The sequence below is a fragment of the Falco rusticolus genome, chromosome 3 (genome assembly GCF_015220075.1).
Source record: "Falco rusticolus isolate bFalRus1 chromosome 3, bFalRus1.pri, whole genome shotgun sequence".
NCBI classification, from domain to species: domain Eukaryota; kingdom Metazoa; phylum Chordata; class Aves; order Falconiformes; family Falconidae; genus Falco; species Falco rusticolus.
This window is the reverse complement of record NC_051189.1, coordinates 120337347-120357432: the sequence shown is the minus strand read 5'-3', so window position 1 is coordinate 120357432 and position 20086 is coordinate 120337347. Positions and strand designations below refer to the sequence as shown.

Genomic DNA, 20086 nt, shown 5'->3' with positions numbered 1-20086 from the left:
TGTTTATTGTCACTGGAGGGAAGCCAGGTAGGGATTTTGCTGTGGTAGCTGAGCAAAGATGGGTCATTTTTGCCAGTCAGGGTGTGATGTGCAGTGATGGACAGGCAGCAGCAGCAGGGTTTGATTTCAGCAGATTGAGTCAGTTTGCCTTTTTGCTAGTTAGGCCCAAAGTTAAATTCCAATTCCATGAGGCCACAATTTGGATTCACTGGATACTTCTCAGTGAAACCATTTTTCACTTTAAAACAATGGTGATTCACTGGAAGCAGAAGTGTCCGTGAGAGCATGCTCTCGTTTAACTGGGTGTCTTTGGATTCCACAACACAACTCCTGGTCCAGAGTGGAGAAAGAGAGGTCTGATTTGGAGCAAGGACCCGAGCCAAGCTGGCTTCATCCTCGTACCTGAGTGTCCTAACTGAGAGGCTAAGGGTATGTAGGCATAAAAAAATAATAAATCTCTCTTATTGGAGCTGTTTTGCTGCATTTAAATTATTAAATATCCTTTGAATCCACATCCTAGATGGGAGCCAGATACACAAGGATATATAGTCAGCCTTTGTCTCTCTTGGTCTTTCCTGTTGGAGCTATTCCATTTTATATAAAACAGGCTAAATAAATAATTCATGGGCTAAAGAGAAACTTAACTTGGTAGCTAGATGGTTATGGCAGTCTTCTGAGATGTGAGGGCGTCACGGGTAATTCTCTGCTCCAATGAATAGTTGCTTATTTATTTATACTATCCAGAGCAGTGGGAGGCGAGGTTGATAGAGGCTCTCTGTACTCCCACCCAGCCCAGGGACCGGGGGACTCTGTGCATTGCAGGATACTGGCTGAGGGAACTCAGCCCTCAGCTGAAGGTTATAATAATGTGTGAGAATTCATTTTTTCTTTAATTTATTTTTTTTTTGGTGCGAGAAAAAGAAGCCTCATGTTCAGCGCTACTCTCAAGTGCTGGCTAACGGGAACCCCGATGCCACATCGTATTGCTGCAGGGAGTTTGGAGTGCGTAGCCAGTGCCCAGGCTGTGCTGGGAAATTAAACAGCCCTTGGTGGAGCTTTAGCAAGGGCCCAAGTTTCTTCTCATCATCAGCTTAGCCCGTAAAGAGCTGTGGGAGGAAAAGGAAAAACCAATATTTTTTTCTTTATTTCCCCTACCCTTTATTTTTCTCTCTGTTCCACCTACCTACCTTTTCTCCCTCAACAAAGGTTCCCCTTTGTTCAGTGTTTCCCTTGGATGGATACAGGGTTAATAACTGTCTAATTAAAGTGCCTGTAAGTTAGGAGTTAGAATTAGAGAGGTGCCCTGTGAGGCCAGCATGCCCATGAGTTACCCCCTCAGTGTCTCAGAGCATTAAGCAATGCCCTCATCCTGGACAACCCCTCGCAGGGGCTGCTCTTCCCATCCCAGGCCCGAAGAACCCTTGTCAGTGCTCAGCAGGTTTCCCCGTGCTGCCAGCCCGAGTCCACAGGGCTTCACAGGGCGTCTGTGCCTCCTCCTGCTCCAGAGAGCTGAGAACTTTTGCCTTCCGTGCATGCCAGAGCATCTGAGCCATCCTGCTGCAGGGGAGAGGGTGACTGTAGGGGTTTTCCCCGTTGCTGGAATCTTGAGCACTCATTTCAGCAGTGCCAGTCTGCCCTGTGTGCCAAGGAGCTCCTCACCTCCAAGCAGGTGACCCTGTGTGCTGGGATGAGGTGGGACGTGATGCTAGATTGACATGTGTTTCTCTTCCTTACTTGCCTACCATTTTTCTTTGCTGCACCATCACAGCTGAAAGCAATCCAGGACTCTCCTTTCCCCCCAGACGTGTACCCCAACTGTTTTTTCAGGTTGCACAACACCTGAAAGGTCTCACAGCCCCACCAGCACCTCCTCTTCCACACCAGCACAGCAGCAAAGGAACGAAGGGGAGGATTTAGCCTCATGCCACGGGCTGTTTGCAATGGAGAGTGGTCTGGGGAGAGTCAGGGGCCTCCCCTGGCCCGTTCAGAGCCAAATTCTTAACTTGTAACTGCTGAACTTGCAAAATGACAAAAAAAAAAAAAAAAAAGAACCGTATTGACCAAAATATGTTTTCTGCTTCTTTTCAGGGAATCTGACTAAACATATGAAGTCAAAGGCCCACAGCAAAAAATGTCAGGAGATGGGTGTGTTAGTATCTTCACTGGTGGATCTGGAAGCCGAAGAAGGTAAGTTCTTTCCTGTTATAAAGCTGCCATTGCTGCTGAGCAGGCAGCCCCCCCAGGCAAGATGGGTGCTCCCCGTGCCACCCTCCCCAAGACCTGGAGCAGCTTTGTTCACCCCAGGTCCCTTCCAGCAGCCAAGGGGGGTTCTGCCTGCCTGGGGTGGGTTGTGGGGCTGTCCTGGGGGGCTGCATCCCTAGGAGGGTCTGTGAGCCCCCCTCTCCCAGCTGGGGGTTGTGGCTGTTTGGCTCCAGTGTTTTGGCTGGCTGCAGTGGGGGGCAAGAGTCATCAGATGGGTGGGGGCCATGCTGCCTGTGGCCAGTGCCCTGCATGTGGGCTGTGCGTGTAGCAATAAATAGTGGGTCCCCGGCATGAGAAGGTGCTTCTTGGTCTTGCGGGGTGTCTCTAGCAGTGGGTTCAGGAGGTGGACTGCAGTGCTCTGGAAGAGCCTGGGTCTCTCCTGGCCATAGCGGGAGCCGCTGAAGCAGCAAAATGAGACCTAACCCCAAGGATGAATTGCATGAGGCTGTGAGCCTCCGTTTTGCTGCTGCAAGCACAGTTTGGTGGGTGCAGGAGAAAAATCAGTCCTGGCACCCCTGGTTAGGATCTGACAACATCATTTACTGGAGATGAAATGCTGAGCATGAGCATGGGGTGACCCTTGGTGCGTTGCCCATGCAGGCTGTGATGTTCTTGCAGAGGGGATGCACTCCATCAGTAGAGGAGTCTTAATGTTTCAGGGGATGTCTTCCTCCTGAAAGGGCCTATGGAGGAGGACTTTTCCATAAGCATCACCTTCTGGGGACCTGCCCATCTTACTGTATTTGGCTGATCCCAGGAGACTCCAAACTACCTGTGCAAACCTGGTCTGTGGCCAGAGGGACTGGGGCGTGCATGAGCTGCTCCCACCTCTGCAGGCAGACCCAGCCTGGACCCTGGACGGCTGCTGCGGGCCTCAGCATACCAGGATGGGGCATGAGCAGCATGGGGGCAGCTGCTTCCCTCATCCCTCACTCTCATGGGTCTTTTTCATGTGTGGAAGGGAAGGTGAATCACCTGGGACAGAAATTATCTGGAAATTTTCTCAGTAGGGAAAGAGCCAGCAAAATGAAAATAATGTGCTTTGACATTTATTGGCATTATTCTGAGTGCTTTACAAGAAGATACATTTACCCTGACTCACCTGCTTGTTTTTCATCTACTTATGCACAAACACACACACACAGAGCCTGTCCAAAGGCTCTGTAAATTCAGGAGTCTGTCTGTTCTTTTAAAAGGATGCATGACTCTCTTATGGAGTAATTTCCGCCCTGGTTTATAGTATCTGCAGCTGAATTTCCCTAAAGTCATCCCAAGAAGCAGATCTCCTCCTGGGAGGCTGGGCAGCATCAGGCAGGAGTGTGGTGACCATAAGCACTCCTGTCTCCATCAGAAATGTTGAGGGAAAAGTGAGGAAGGTCTCCAAGCTGGGAGATGAAGGAAGATGGAGAAGTCTCGTGTATACTTAGCTGTTTGAGCTGGAAAAAGATATTTTACCCAAATTATTGGAGGCTGCGCTCCGACAGCTGTTAAGGGTTAGGTTATGTGTCTCCAGGGAACACTTAGATGTTTTTACAATTGTTATTCTGTTTCCTTTAGCAAGACCCTGACTATTCGGGGCTGGAGCCACAGCACAGGAATGATGGGGAAGAAGCCTTAGGGGTAGCAGATCTCAAGTCCTCATGAAATTTTGGGTGATGTGCATTTGTGTTCAGTGGGTCGTTTGCATTTATAGGATGCACATACCAGCTGTAGAGGAAGGAGGGGCTCTGGGGGCACAGGTCTGTCTCTCTCACAGTGTGTTTATTCCTGGATAAAACACTCAGTGCCACAGTCAGGGTGGTGGTTTCCATTTGCACTGCATTGCAGGCTGGTCATGACACCATTGACCCTTCCTGGCTGCCACCCCAGAAATCCCAGTATGAAGGCAGCTCTTGTGGCTGCCTTTAGCATTTTTTCCCCCTGTTTCACCCTCCTGTCTCACCCCAAACAATTTTGATTCACCCATCCCTGGGATTCATTGTACCACAGCCCACAAGGGTTTGTTGACAATGGGTTAAAATGAACTTCATAAAACACATGGCGCCACAGTTATTTTTATAAAGTGAACATCAGCTGAGCAAGTTCTGGAGACGGTGCTGTGAGCCAGGGAATGTTAACTCGGCAGGAACAACAAACAGCGCTTATCACCCCAGTTCCCCGCTGAGGTCAAGTCCATCAGAGGCTTTATTGGGAAAGGGGCTGGTTCCTGGGGCATGGGCAGTGTCACATGCTTCCTGCTTCATAGGTAATTGAAAATGACTAAGTGTGTTCCCCTGCATAGCCCAGGGTAGGAACAGGGTTTGCTCCGCCGCAGGCTGCAGCCCTTCATGCCGCAGGGTCAGCTCGTGGTGCAGGTGGCTCCGGGGGCTGGGGAGGCTGTGCCCACCAAGTAGCCCTGGCCACTGGGACCCTCTAAAGTGCTTTAAGTCTCAGGTTTTGGGTACTGAAGGTTAGAAATGCTGTCCCCCACAGCGTGCTTTATACTTGGGTATCTTCGTGCTGGTTAATTAAACTGCTGGGGACATATGCAGGCACTGGGATGCCATCGTCTCCACTTAAACTGCAGGAGCAATCAGCAAGACATCTGTGGTTCAGGCCATCTACCACACTTCCAAAAAAATGCTGAGCATAGTTTGGGAATTGGTGTTCCTGCAGAGGAGGATGGATGCAGCCACCCTGTTTTGCAGGCACAGAGGTGCAGATGCAGAGCAATCTGATGGGGCTGCAAGACTTGTGTCTCTGTCCCAGGACAGATGTAGCTTGGCGGGCTGATGCAGCTGTCCTTGACCTGAACAGACCATGGCTCAACTTGCCGGCAGAGAACCTGTAGGGGACACCTGAGGAGTCCCCCTGGCTGAGCAGTCCCAAGCCCCCATGATCCCCAGTGCAGTAGCACTGCGCTCAGGGGACCAGGACAGGGGAGAAGGGAAGAGCCCTGAGGCATTACCAGACACCTGTGCACCCTTTCACAGTGCCTCTCCTGATGTGTTCAGGGTTGGGCAAAGGGCTATCCCAGGCCATGCAGAATAAACATCAAACAAAGGCTAAGGCTATCTGGGCTAGCTGACAGTGTGCTGCTCTGCTGCAGGGGATGGCTTTCTTCCTTTTATATCTGCTTGAACTCTTGGCTTTTCTCCAGCTCTTCAGAACAGCCTTTTGATCAGGCAGAGACATGCTGTACTTGGCCATGGCCTTTCCGAAGGACATGGCCGAAAGAAAACCTAGTCAGGGATTTTGCAGTAGCCGCCCCAAGGGAAAAGTGCCCAAGCAGGTGCTGCAAGGGAGGCTGCTCCCGTGTGAGGTTGCCGGAAAACACCTTCAGCCCAGGAACTCGCTTAAAATGATTGATTGGCTCATGGTCTCCAGAAATAGCTCCCTGCTGTTGCACCACCTGTGGGTGATGCTTCTGCAGATCAGAGCTAGATAAGGGAAAGAGGAAAGTGGCTCCTGAAATGTTGGTTGCATGACTCTGAAAAGAACAATTGTTATTCTAAACTTTTCCATTATAGTCAATTAGAACTAATGAATCATATTAATTGAGTGTCATTTTTGAAAACCTGCAAATCAGAAGTCCTATTTATGTTACATGTAATTGCAGGCTTCTGAAGAGAGAACTGCCAGGGCTCGCTGCACCAGGCCAGGGGGGTGCTTTCTCTCATGTTTTACTTCAGTCATTCATCCCCAGGCTCATACAGGGTTAATAGCAGTGCACTCTGCAGCACGGTGTGCCAGCCGTGTAAGCTGATGGAGCACTCTGCTTGTGAAAACCTGCCTCTGGTAGGTGATGAGGCTGAGCTGGTCTCAGCCTTTGGCCTCATGGAAAGAGTCGGTCTGACCAAAAGCCCCAGGAAGGTCTGCCTTGCATCCCCACCTCATCTGGGAGAGCACTCAGCAGAAAGGATGGGACCATCAGCTGGGGGACTTAATTTTGGCCATCATTGTAGCATTGGTCCCTGATTGCTGGTGGCTGAGCACCCGGTGCAGGACACCTGCTAAGCCATGCGAGGAAGGGCCCTGCCTGGACTGCAGAGGACAGGAGCCCATTAGCTTTGGGAAGGGACTCCTCTCTCTTTGTTGCTGTTGGCTGTGTGGCTGCTCACTGGAATGTGTTGCAATGTCTGGACTTCATTGTGTTATGCAAGCAATCTGTGTAATTTTAGAATTACAAAAAATATACAGACCCCATTTCCTCCCATTGATGAAGACCATTTGTGTTTGTGTAAAGGGGACGGTCTGCCAGGAAGGAATGCAGAAAGGTGAAAGCGGGAAGGCGCAGTATCAGAGGACGTTTCCTTTCTTTTCTTCCAGCTTCTTTTTCACCTGGTTAAAGCTTTTTCACCTGGTTATTGTACTTCTGAAATTTCAAACATTCTGCCTTATGAGTAAGGAGGCCCACTGCTCAGAAATGCCAAGTAAATACTAAATAAAGCAGCCAAGAAGATGGTCAGAAAATAGTATTTTGTACTGTAATGGTTGGGGCTGTTTGGATGGGTGAGAAAATAACATAGAAATGGCAGAAAGGTGCATGAGAAATCAGAGATCACAGCTGTATCATGCATCCCCTGTTCTCAGAGCAGTGGATTACAAAGAGCCTTCCCCTGTGTAACCACAGAGTGTCTTCTCTGTGTGTGAACAGGCTCAGAACAGAGCCTAGCAAAGGCTATTTTAATTAAATTTAAAAATAATAATAATAATAAAAAATACTATTTCCATGTGACAGAAACCAGCGCAAGAAGATTGCTGTGCTTTCCTTTGGGACAGGCGGGAAAGGAGCAGCAGTTTGTAAAACTCCCTGGATTATTTTAAACTAGCATTATATTTCACTTCATTGTTTTTATTTCTATTTAAGGGGCAGGAGAAAGTAAGGGATGTTACTATAAAAGGAGACTGGAGTATAATTCTTTACTCCTGCACTGGCTTTGCTTGGTGTGATTGCGCCAGTTTGGTAGAATAACCTTAAAATAACAGATGTGTAATGAGATGCAGCCCTCAGACAAAGCCGTCGACAGGGCACGTTTTCAGTAGCTCCTCTCTCCTTCATCTCTCCCCCCCACTCTGTCTTCCCCTAACTTGCCCTTTCGCTGCCCATTTGCTCAGCAAAATGCAAATCAGTTGCAAGAACCCAGGGCTCAGGTCTGTGCTCTCTTTCTGCCTGCAAGAAGGGGGTTAGGAGGCCAAAGCAAATTCCCTTTGGGCTGTCCCAGGACTCACTGAAATGTTTCCTTTGGTGCCAAATGCAAACAACTCCCCAGTGCGGAGCTGGCTTCAGCTTCCCTCGCTCCATACTTCCAGCCTTGCTCTCTGTCCTGGCCAGGGCCTGTCCGATGTGTGACTAGAGCCAAAAAAGGAGACCACACAGGACAGGGCTCTCGGACCCGCACCGTGGGGTGGAGGCCACAGCTGCCTGTCCATTCCGAAGCCCATAGACGTCAAGCCCCAAAACCAGAGACAGGGACTAGCTCATGGCTCTGGGAGTGAAACACATTCCTTTTCCAAGCAAGAAGCATGCACAGTTCACCCTACAGCTGGGAGAACTGGTCGTGTGGAATAATATTTGTTCTGAACTCCGTTCCTTTGGGAGGTCGCAAACAATCTGCCACTGGATCCTGTGTCCAGCAAATACCATCATTACACAAGTGTTTCACCATGGAAGTCAGCCTCTTGGTGGGGAGCTGCTGCCTTTGACTCTATGCCGTATGAATGCTGCAGTAGGTTTCACTTTATGGATAATTAACAGATACTTTTTAAACCGGGTGGGGAGCAAATGAGATGCATTTCAGGCTCCCTCTTGGATGGATGATCAGCTATGGTAAAATGCATGTCCTGTGTCACTGGTAATGCCAAATACATCGTGAGCATTTAACTAGTAAGGCCCTGTTATTCAAAGTAAACAAAATTAGACTTCTCACTGTGTGGCCACATCCCCTCCTGAAAACCACCCTGCCTGCAGCTGGCAGGTGTGGGCCAGCCTCAGCACTAGCTCCCTCTAATTTCCCCTCCGGCTCGTCTTGCTGACAGATGGCAGCTCTAAATGGAAAACTGTTTCGGTGTTCATCAGAGAAGAAACAGTGTCCTAGGCTGAACTGACGGGGGAAAGAGGCCAGCGGTGCTGTAATTAGTTACCCGGCTTCACGCAGGTGTCGGAGCAGCATCCAGGTGCTCTCCTTCCAAATCCACGGACCCAGCGTGTCCCGGCAGCTCTGCACCCATCGTCTTGGCGCTGGCACAAACGGAGTTCGAGAAACTAGTATTTTATTACACACACACACACCGCGCAGAGCAGCAGGGGCTGGCAGGAAAAGCCGCCTGCCAGTGCGGTTTTGCTGAGCTACAGTGACATCCAGTGGCTCTTCCCGGTGGACCGCTCCGGGCTGAGCCTGCATTCCTGCCAGGATCCCTGCCAGGATCCCTGCGCATCTGGCATGGGGAATGGCAGATTTTCCCCAGTGCAGAGCAGAGCAGGGGGTGAGGCAGCAGCGATCAGCTCGGGAGCTTGGTACCCATCTCAGAAAGCTGCTGCTGGCCCTTAAAGTAGAAGAGAGATGCTTTGGTTTTACCTGCAGATGCATTTCAAGTCCTTGGGAATTTGCTTTTGGTATACTCCTCTCTGTTTCCAAGAGTTAACAAAGCATCCCGGTGCAAGACCTTCCACAGACAGACAGCAAAAACCTCTGCCACAAAGAAGCATCTGCTTCATAGCTAGAATTTATCAAAATAAGGAAAAATCCAGAGGTTTTCCAACCCTATTGTTCACTTTTTCAAAAAAGTCCTGTCTTACTGATGTTTGACAGCAATCCAGGCAGGAGAAGGGCTGGCATGTGGAAGATGGGAGCAGTCATCACAGCAACTTCCCCCTGCTTGGGCAGCTGTTGATATTTTGTATCACTTGTAACATTTGTCACATTTGTCACATTTGTCAGGTTGTAGTTTTGTAACATTGTAGCATTGTAACATGGTAACATGTAACATTGCAACATTGTAACACTGCAACATTGCAACATTGTAACAGCACAACCGCTGACATTGTAACCTTGTACTCCTGCAACACTGTAACATTGTAACATTGCACCAAATGTTCACAAAAAGCCCAGCGAAGCTGGGTGATGCTCTTCTCCATCGAGACACTTTTTTTCATTTCTAGCGAAAGGCAGGAGGGTGTGTGGGTGTGGACAGAAGAAGCAGGGACCGATGGCTGTGTGTGTTGATGGAGCAATGGCTAGAACCAAAATTAGGCTAGAGCAGGAGGTCTGGATGGTGGGGTTCATCTGGATCTACTGGGATCATCAGGAGTGAAGTTGGCACAGAGGGCACAACTGCACAAGATGATCAGATCTAGGAAAGAGCCGGGCTGTCTCTCCTCTTGTCCCCTTATAACTTTTGAGCAGATTTAGCACCCAAATTGTCCCTGTACGTGTGTTTTACACTTTCTGTTTTGTGTTTGCCCACCCCTTCAGGAACCAGTGAAGACCTATTCCAGGACTCTGAGGGGCGGGAGGGATCTGAGCCAATTGAGGAACACCAGTTTTCAGACCTAGAGGAATCTGATGATGATGATGACAATGAAGATGAGGAAGATGAGGAAGAAGAGGAGAGCCAAGATGAGCCACCTTTAAAGTTGCTGGAAGGCAAGCATACCACCCTCCCAATGCACTCTTCAGGTGGCTCTCCACCTTCTCAAGAGGAAGGCACTGAAAGAGCATTGTCCTTAGCCCAAGAAACTGTTTCCAGCAGCCAAACAGTAGGTGACGGCCAGCAGGCCTCCTCCTCCGGGCTGGAAACAAAGTGGTCAGCAGACAGCAGTGACATTGCTGTGTGCCACAGCTTCTTGAGTCTCCACAGACCAGCTTTGACCTCCACTGAACAATTAGTTTCTGCTGAAAGAGAGTCTGTCACAAGGCCACAGATGACCTTAGTTATGGACCTGTCAACCTCAAAAGACACCTCCCCAAGAAAAAGGTGGTCTCCAAGCCAGGACTCTGGCAGAGGTGGTGGCAGCAGCAGACCAATGCTAGTGAGAAAACACCTATTAACCAAAAATGAAACTTCACCAAAACGGTTTTCACCAACTGGAGAACTGTCTTCTCTAAGGTGCCTGTCTCCAGGGAGAGGGTTGTCTCCTTGCCAGCGCGTCTCTCCCAGGAGGGAGGCATCTCCACTGAGATGTGTGTCACCCAGACTTGAGCTGTCACCCAGCAGGCATCTTTCCCCCAGAAGAGAGCTGTCCCCAAGAACATACCTTCCACCAGAAGGAGAAGTCTCCCCTGCGAGGCACTCCTCGCCGAGCAGAGAGATGTCATCAGTCAGATATTTATCGTTGAAGCAAGCCTTGTCACCAGGCTGTTCGGAGTCATCTAGATATCCATCCCCCAGGAAAGAGGACTTGCCTGGTACTAGCAAATTGGCAGCAGATGACAAAGTTCAAAGCTCATATCAAGCCCAGCATGGGATATTATCTTTGATGCCTCTACCTCACAGGTTCTTTGGCAAAAACATAGAGCTCTATGAGTCCAAGCTGGTAAGTTCAAGCCCCTCTTCCCTTCCAGTCCCTGCAGTATGTCCTCTGATACGTTTTTAAATGAAGGTTGCAATGCAGAAGTGCACAGTGACTCTGACTGTGACCAATGTCATGGGTAACCCAGTGAAAAGTGACAGCGGACAGCAAGGGGGGTTGCAACCATTTTGGTCCTGCCCATCTCAGTTCAGGAGAAATAAAGTTGTCCCTTGTCAGCAGGATTATTTACACTCATGACCCAACCAGGCTCTTGCTGAGACAAGCAGTAAGGACAATTGTTTAGTAATGACTAGTTGTCACTAAGTAGCATTTTTTCCCTGGGATATCCCAAGGATACCTGTTTCTGAGACTTCACCAGCTGGGGTGATGCTGTGACCATTTTTCACTGGTCAGTGACCTGAACCAGATCTGAACTGGCCATTGCACTCTGTTGCTGACTTCTGAGCTACATACATATGCAGCCAGCTCTGTTAGATTAACTGCTGGGAAATGTTTGTTTGAACATCTCTAATTTCATCTTGCTTCTCTCTTCAGCACAGAGAGGTGTTTCCCGCTGGGTCCAGAAAATTATTTAATCTCTCTGCTGGACCTATCAAATACTATGGGTAAAGGAAAATTCCATGTTCCTCCCACTGCTACAGGCAAATTAGGTATTGGGTTTGGTGGGACGCTTCCCATTTCTACTGAGGTGCCTAGCTCTCCTGTAATTCATGCTGATGAACACGAGATTCAGTGGCTGGAGTTGCTCTGCTGCGAAACAGGTGTGAGGAGAGGCTTGAGCCCTTAGGGACTGCACTGGAAAGAGAGGCCTTTATACAGGCCCTGGAGAACCTGTCACAGCAGGTGTTGACCCATGTCTTCTCCAGAAAAGCCACACTGCCCAGTCTGCATTTCTTTCACTACCGTCTTTTGGTGCTGCCTTCCTACTGATTCCCATATGAGTGTCTGTCTTACCTTCTCAGAGACTGTCCTTTGAGGTCCAGACTTTTGCTCACTTTAATGCTATTTCCCTTTCCTGTCATTTAACTTCTTGTGGTGAATCCCAGGCTGTGGAAAGCCGAGTCCTTCAACTTTAAAGCAGCTCTGTCAGGAAAACTGCTCATTGCCCCTACTTGCAGCTAATCCCCTAAGCTCCCTAGTCCACATAGAAGACACTACTGCATACCCCTGCTTATCTGCCCATTCACACCTTTTAACTTATGCTCTCGCACGCATGCCTTTTTCTTTCATTTTCCTGCTCCTTTCATGCACCCAAAGTCACCACTGGTGCTTTTCTAATGTGCCTCCAAAGTGACAGTAAAGATCTGAATGGGAAACTTGCCATTTATCAGCAAGGTGGACACCTGTGCTTTTGTTGCTAAATCATGTTCCTGGTAAGGCTACAAGAGACAGAAAGATCAGAGGTGGATTTATGGGATCCCAAAAGGAGCTCTGTGCTCAAAACTGATGCCCTGTGTGGTGCTTAGACACTTGGAGACAATCTTAACTTGGCTTCACTGTAAGGCTTTCTGCCAAGCCTGCACATCAGGCCTCACCATGACCATCTCTCTTCCCACTGGCTCTTGCAGTAGGTAGTCATTCCTTCTGGTAGCTGTTACACCAGTGAGATGATTTGTTTGGGGGATTCCCAGCATCCCTATAGTGATTCTGTCAAGACTTCATGTGGATAAGTGAGTTTTAGCAAGTGTTTGGGCTTGTAACTGCTGGCCAACTCTACACTGTTTCCAGCAGCTCTTGCTTTCTCTCTCTGCTGTTCTCTTCTGCTGCATTCCTCTGTTGCCTCTTCACAGAGATCCAGCTCACAGGGTCAGGCAGTTCTCCCTAATCCTACAGAGAAATATGCCCTCCAGTGAATCCTCAGGTTTTATAGCTAACTCCATCTTAATGGAAAGTTGATTTCAGTTTCTGTTGCTTCCTGTTCTTGGGAGTCCTGTTTAGGGGTTTAGTTATAACCTCATCACTAATTAATCCATTTCTGTTTAGCCACATATGTCTCCATGATGTACATTAGGAAACTATGTGAAGCACCGAGAGAGAAAGAGGAAAAGGTAAAATGGTGGGGTCTTAACCCTTGAATTCTACAGACCACACCATGAGGGTGGTGGTGGGGACCACACTGCTGGGTGTGCTTTTTGTCAAATGAGAGTTAATGCTATATCTTACTTGGTCCAAAACATCCTTGCAATTAGTAGCTGTAAGGTTGTAATCCTGCTTTCAGAAAGAACAGTAAAAATAAATAGCGTTGTTCTGGGCTCTCAGAAACCCCATGTACTGAAAGGGATCCAAAGCAGCTTGGATGGAAGGAACACCGGCATCCTCTGCCAGGGTGTCAGAGGCAACTCTGATAGCAGGGCAAGGGGTAATGGTTTTGAGCTTAAAGAGGGTACATTTAGACGAGATACAAGGAAGATTTTTTTTTTACAATGAGGGTGGTGAAACACTGGCACAGGTTACCCAGAGTGGCTGTGGACGCCCCATCCATGGAAGCATTCAGAGTCAGGTTGGATGGGGCTCTGAGCAATGTGATCTAGTTGAAGATGTCCCTGCTCACTGCAGGGGGGCTGGACTAGGTGACCTTTAAAGGTCCCTTTCAAGCTGAACCATGCTATGATTTTGTAATTATCCAAGCCTGAACCAAAGCCCTGGATCTGTGCCCCAACAGACCATGGGCACATTTAAGAGGGAAAATGCTGTGGGTTGTGTTGCTCCTTTCCTTAAAGGTTTGGGGGTCCAAATCTTCCTCTGTTGATTGATCTTCCTCAAATTAGCATAAAATGTTAACAAACCCAATCCTTGTAGGGAACATTAATGATGCTAATGCTGTTACTTGCATGTTGCACTGATTTGGCTGTTTCTTTTCCCTCTCCGGTGCAGAATATAGAACCACAAAGCCCAACAGGCTCACCTGGCGTCATGCAGCCTGTCTGCTCCAGACCCTTGCAGGCACCTCATGAGATACATGTCCACGCTCCCAACCGAGGGGAGGAGAATGTCTTCAGCCATCTCCCGTTGCATTCGCAGCAGCTCACAAGGACCCCATATCCTATGATTCCCATTGGGGGCATCCAGATGGTCCAGGCAAGACCAAGCAGCCATCCCAGCTTGGTGCCCAGCTCAGTTGTGTCCCTGCAAGCGGGGTACTTTGCCTCTGGTGGCAGCAGCTTCGCGGAGTTCAGCTGGGGTCCCAGGAGGGACAAGGGATCGCAGGTCCCGCAGGAGCTATCGTCAGCATCCGTCTCCCCGGTTGCAAAAGTTTCTAAATACACACTGTCCCCAGAGCTTACGAGTGGTGGTTACTTGGAAGAGAAAACAAGGACTAGTGAGCTTCAGCAAAAGACAGACCAGGAGGAATACAGGGTAAAAAAGTTCGCTGAGTCTAGCCATGCGGAGCAGGCAGGCTGCTCGGCATCCCCAGCCAGCCCCAGCACATCTGACGAGCACTCTCCAAAGCCTTTGACAAGTGGGGAAGAACCCTTGAAAAAAACGGGCAAGAAGCAATCTGGCAGCTCGAGCACTTCTTTTGAATCATCCTGCACTTTCATCTCAGATCTCCCCTCCCAGCCATTGGACCGAAGCAGCAGCACTGGCAGCCTCTCAGAGCCCTCACCGAGCCATTCGCACTCCGAGCCATTCTCTGGCCGGAGGAGAAACCTCTCTGGAGAGCCCAGTCGCCAAGGAGGAACCTCCAGGAAGAGCAGTCCACACCTAGAGCACGCAGATTTAGGTCAAACTCAAAAAAAGGTGGATGAAAACACGGGAAGTACTTAAGCCTCCACCATCTGTTCCACCTTTAGGCTTCCTATGTAAAATCAACAGACATTTTCAACACTATTTCCTTTAGTATAATCATTGCTATAAGAAGCACTCTAGTGAATGACCAAACCCATGGAAAATTCCTGGTTTTCTTTGTCCCAGTCTGGTATTATCTCCACATGTATGCAGTTACTTGTGCCTTTTTCTATACCTTTTGTTGCTTGAAATGTACAAAACTGTTTGAGGCTGTGAATATTTTTTTAGAGTTTTTTGGAAAGGGGTTTGTTAGACCTTGTCTTTTTTGCCATTTAGGTGTGCATAATTATGGGCCTGAGAGATGCAGAAAGGAAAGGGTTAAGCATTTTAAGAGGAAGAAGATGCACTGAAAACAAAAACAAACCAGAAAAACTTTTTTTATATTGATTAAATGATTAAAAAAGCCCCACAAACCAAACCCTTGCTCCTGTGTACAGAAGTTTATGATTCGTATTTATTACATGCTTTATTTAATTCTCGCAAAGTGCTTGGTTTTTTTTTCTTGCATCCCTCTGATTGCCTATGGTTGTGCTTTAAACAGTTGAGACTGCTTTACATTTGAAAAACTTGTTTACCCTGAACCTGTAAATGAAACTAGCACTTCCCTGACTAGGGGGAGGTTCTTCGCAGCGAGAGAAATTGTCACGCAAAAGAGAAAATGAATCTTGAGCATCCCTCCCTCCTGCAGAACCCATCAAAAAGCACTTTTCTAAAAAGGGACAAAAAAAGGTTCCTCTTCAAAGATTTAACTGCAAGAACATAGGAATGTATCGAATGTAGACCCAGTGCCAGGAATGGTGTCTCTCGCTGGACGAGCCGGCCTCCTGCTTGCTTTAATCCTTCCATCCTGTGCCCGCTCCCCACGTGCACGGCCGCTCCGCGATGCTCTACATCGCCCCGGCAATGTCATGCCTGTGCCTGAGAGCCCCTCTTTTCTGGGGTTTGGAAGCCCTCTGTAAACCCTCTCCCTTGGTTTCAAAGTGGAAGTAAACTCAGCCTTGCAACCATTTTCCCTCTGTAATTTTTTAGTTGCTGACAAGCTCCCTCCATCCCACCCCCACTCAGTCCTGGCTGGTTTGGCTTCGTTGAGCTCTAGGGATGCAGGAGCCGTTTGTGCTCTGCTCGTTTGCACACCTGCGGTTCTGTAGCTTACGAGTGACTCTGTGTCTTATTTTAATTTTATTTATTTATTTAAGTGGAACATCGCAAACGTAGTCCTTATTGTGCAGATGGGCCCTTTTTTGGTGTTTTGGAAGAAAAAAGTTATGATGCTGAGTGGTTCATGTTTGCAATCAGCTTGTTATGCATGCACAGTAACTTTTTCCAGAGCAGATTTTTAATGATGACCATTCACAGCAGAGTGATGGCCTCTACTGCCAATAGATACGATACCAAATACCGGGAGACCCGATGGAGCCATTCCTCTCTGTCATGTTAACACACTTTTTAAAATACAGATGTTAAATATATTTGCCCTATCAGACAGCAGGCTCTTTACTACTTCAGCAGGCTCTTTACTACTTCAGAGGGTTTTCTGGTCTATGGAATCTGTACAAACCTCTTTTTTTTTTTTATTTTAACAAAAAAAAAAAAAACAACAAAAAGAAAGATAAATATTTAACAAGTGGACCAGTTCTTTCTTCTTTTGGAGCTGTTCCAGTTTACTGGGTACGTAACACACTTTTTTAAAAAAAATAAAAAAGAAAAAAAATCAAAAGAAATCAAATAAAAATCTGAATTAGAACATATTTCCTTGCCAGACTTGATGAGCTATGAACTGTTCCCATTTCATGGGCAAATAATATAAATTTTTTAATAATCTTCTGTGATATTTTTTTTTTTTTGCTTTACTTGTAAAGGGAATTAAGTACAAAAGAAGATATCATGGAAATAACATTAAGCCTGTGACATTGACCAAAACAACATCCAGAACACATTTATACCTTAATTAGCACTTTTATCAAGTTTCCCTTTTTCCCATCTCCCCCTCTTGTCCCCAAGCCTGGAAGCTGGTCCTGCTTTCAGACCTGTCCAGATCCCACAGCTGCAGCAGGGGCTGGGAGCTCCGTTCGGCGTCACAGCTTCTTTCAGTGAAACTCTTAAGCACCAGCTGAAATCCTGCATGGGCTTTAAGCATGTGCTTCATGTCAAGCATGTGCTTTAAGTGTGTGCTCATGTCAAGCATGTGCTTTAAGTGTGTGCTTCATATCAAGGCGGCTTGGCAGGGGCTGCTCAGGCAGGGTCTGTGTGAGCACCCCTGGAAACCATCTGCCAAATGCAGCGACATTTGGGCTTTCCTGGCTTCTGCCACATTTCCCCCCTCCTTGCCCTTGTCACACTCTTAACATTATTCCGAGGTAGCTTTTTGTATTTAATTTTTTTTAATATATATATATATTGAAATTGTACATAAAAAAAAAAAATGCAGCAGTTGTGCACTCAGCGTCCTGGTTTTGTTAGGTGCATTTGACATGAGCTTTGGGCTAGATCAAATTTGCTCGGCTTCTTTCTGTAATTGTATCTTAATCCTTGACCTGTTGATACTTTGCAAGGGGTTTGGTTTTTTTTGGTTGTTTTTCTTTTTTCTCTCTCTGTCATTTCTGGACAGAGGGAAAAAAAACCCACCAAAACACCAAACCTCAAAAGTCATTACATTGGTTTCTTTCTTTTGTTGTTGCGTTTTATTTTTTTAATTATTATTATTATTATTTTATTATTATTATTATTTAAAGTGTTTCCAGCAGCTCAAGATGAGTTGAAGCTTTCTGCATCTCTCAGCTGCAGAGCGGCCAGGCTGGCAGCTGTGTGTGCAACTGTCCCCATGCCCCCACCCACGGCCAAAAACCAATGTGGGGAGAGGAGCTTGGGAAGGGGCCGTGCAACACTGAGGTGCCCCCCAGGGCATGTGACAACTCAGAAGCTGGGCAAAAAAAAACAAAAAAAAAAACCCAAGGCTGTGCCGAGTCTTGACCCAGTTTGACTTCTCAGCTGTGGGCAGCGCGGGGGAGGCTCTGGCTGGGGTGAAATGGTGCTTCATGCTATACCTACCGGGTGCGATATGGCCTATTCGACAGGCAAAAAGGATCACAAAAAAATAATTGATATTTAAGGGCTAATTATCACGCCGACAGCTCAGAGCTCTGCGGGAAGGGTGTCCTCCTCCGCACCAGCACCAGCATCTCCGTCTGCGGGCAGAGTGGGCATCCCCAAGGGCAGCCCCAGCCCAGCTGTGAAGTTATAGTGTGACCCTGTGTGACTCGTGCCCTGCTCCCCCCCCACACTCAGCCCAGGGATGCAGCGATGCCACTCCACCAAGTGTCCTAGAGCCACGCATTGCTTACAGCGGGGTCAAAGAGGGGCCGTGGCTGGTGGCTGCCTTTCCTGGCTGGAGCAGCCCTTGGCTTCCCTGGGTCACACTTGGTGAAAGCTGTTTGCAGATCAAAGATTTTAATATCACTCTGGGTGTCTGTTCTGTCTGCAAAATAGGGACAATAAATCCCCACTTACTTTCCACAAGGGCTGCAGGGGTGGCTACATTTGTATCTTGTGCAGGCGCTTTGCAGAGCAGTTAGCAGTATTACTTGAAAGGGAATATATTAATAATGCAAATAGGCAAATTAAAAACCAGAGCCCAGTCCAGCCTTTTCGTCCGCAGGTGGAAATAAAATCCCCTGCTTTTCTTATGGCAGAGGTTCTTAAATTGATAGTCTGTGAAGGCATGTGGCCCCCAGAGACTGGCTGCTCCTCCTCGTTATGTAGCCGGTTAACCAGCCCGACCCCTGCTCTGAGATTTCCTTCCCTGGTAAGCTGTTTATGTAGCTCCCATGAATGCAGGTACTCAATAGCAAATGGATGCTGTGGCATCCAAGAAATCATTCTGCACAGAGGACTTGGCCCGTGCTCTTAAGTAACTCTTTGAAGCAGCCAAGTACCAAGCCTTACTATAGCCAGAGCTAATAAAGCACTTGTATGTTGGTGTAAGCTGAAGCATTTCTGGAGTTTCAGTAACTTCTTTGTGCTTAAACATGAATTTAGCTTCTTTTATCAAGGTTACAGGACTCAGTGTCTTGCAGGACTGAGCAGACCATGGGAGGAGGAGAGGGGAGCAGTTACCTCCCCAAAACGACCCTGTGCCTTGAATCAGATCCCTGTCAGCTCTAATTATTCACAGGTTGTTGGCTGGATACCCAGGAACTGCAGCAGGAAACTCTTAAAAGTAATGATGAAGTAGCTGTGACTTTACGACTTCTGACTGGGAAATGTATTTCATCATCACCTGCTCCAAGAAGGTGACATTTTCAGCCCTGGTGTCTATAAAGTTACACTCCTCGGCCAGCACTCGGGCTCGCTGATAAAGCCACCCGCCAGCCCCAAACCCTGCTGTGGCTCAAGCCGTGCCAAGCTGCTGGGCTTGCTGCGAGTGCTGCCCACTCCCGTGCCGAGCCCAGCGCTGGATGCGCAGAGGATGCTGGCTGGCAGTGCCGGGGGTGCTGCCTCAGCCGGTGTCGGCATCCAAGCACCTGCCACTCCTCGGCCACCAGCTCCACCGAGCCATGGCAGGTGCCACTGGCCACCTCCCCTGCGCTTTTCGTTCACCTCCCCCAAAAAATCTGCAAAAGAGGCGGTTTTTCCCTTAAGACAGCTTTCACTTTTACCTGGTTTTTGTTTCAAAACCACAGAAACAGCAGCACCTGAACAAGCAATATACTTGGTCACACAGAAGTCATTAAAATTATTCCAGTTTTCATGCAAAATCCTGGACAATTTGATCTAGCCCTTTTCTGCTGTTCTTGCAATAGCTTTTCACTTGCTTACTTGGTTTCATCATGTGCTTTTTTTTTTTTTTAAGTATTTCCATCTATTGCACAGTATTTACAAATAAAACCATATTGTAAATTATTTACAAAAAATAATAAAAAAAAAAATTAAAAATCAGTCCTGATGGCATAAAACCAATCTGTTTTCATTACTGAGATATGATGGCACTTACGATCACTTTAGTAAATGTAATGTAAAAAATAATAATAATAATGTGTACGCAAATTTAATATACATGGTCTCATGTAAGATAAATATTTGCCTTTTTTTCTAAAAGGTGTATGTATTCTGTAAGTGGAATAGTCTGTAGAAAGTTTCTATATGTTCTTAAAATGGCAATACATTCCAAAAAAGGTACTGTAAATATGTACAGCATACAATGTAATTTGGTAGTTTTGCCTGTAATTTTATTTTAACTCCAGTTTCTACACTTGCATCTTGCAATGTCTGTATGGTTATATCAGTGCAAAAAAAAAAAAAAAAAATGCAGGTAAAAGCACAGACTGATGTAAAAAAAAAAACAAAACCAAACAAAAACCACAAAAAAACAAAACAAAACAAAAAACAAAAAGAAGAAAAAATACTCAGTATTTGATGTTTGTGACCCTTATTGTAAATGACATCTGTACTGTGAATGAGAAGTTTTTACAAGCATAATATTGCCTTTACTACAGCTCAGATTGTCTGCTCAGTCTGAGCGTATTT

The 20086-nt window shown here is 47.3% G+C and overlaps 1 protein-coding gene across 1 annotated transcript in view; it reads left to right on the top strand.

The window, feature by feature from the left end:
* The window catches only part of HIVEP3 (HIVEP zinc finger 3), a 70019-nt gene extending 53864 nt beyond the window's left edge, over window positions 1-16155 (top strand). Inside the window, exons 5-7 of the mRNA XM_037381538.1 lie at window positions 2089-2187; window positions 9717-10777; window positions 13649-16155. Coding sequence (XP_037237435.1) covers window positions 2089-2187; window positions 9717-10777; window positions 13649-14542 — 2054 coding nt within the window. The 3' untranslated portion in view covers window positions 14543-16155. The remainder of the gene's footprint in view (window positions 1-2088; window positions 2188-9716; window positions 10778-13648) is intronic.
* Window positions 16156-20086: the final 3931 nt, after the last annotated feature.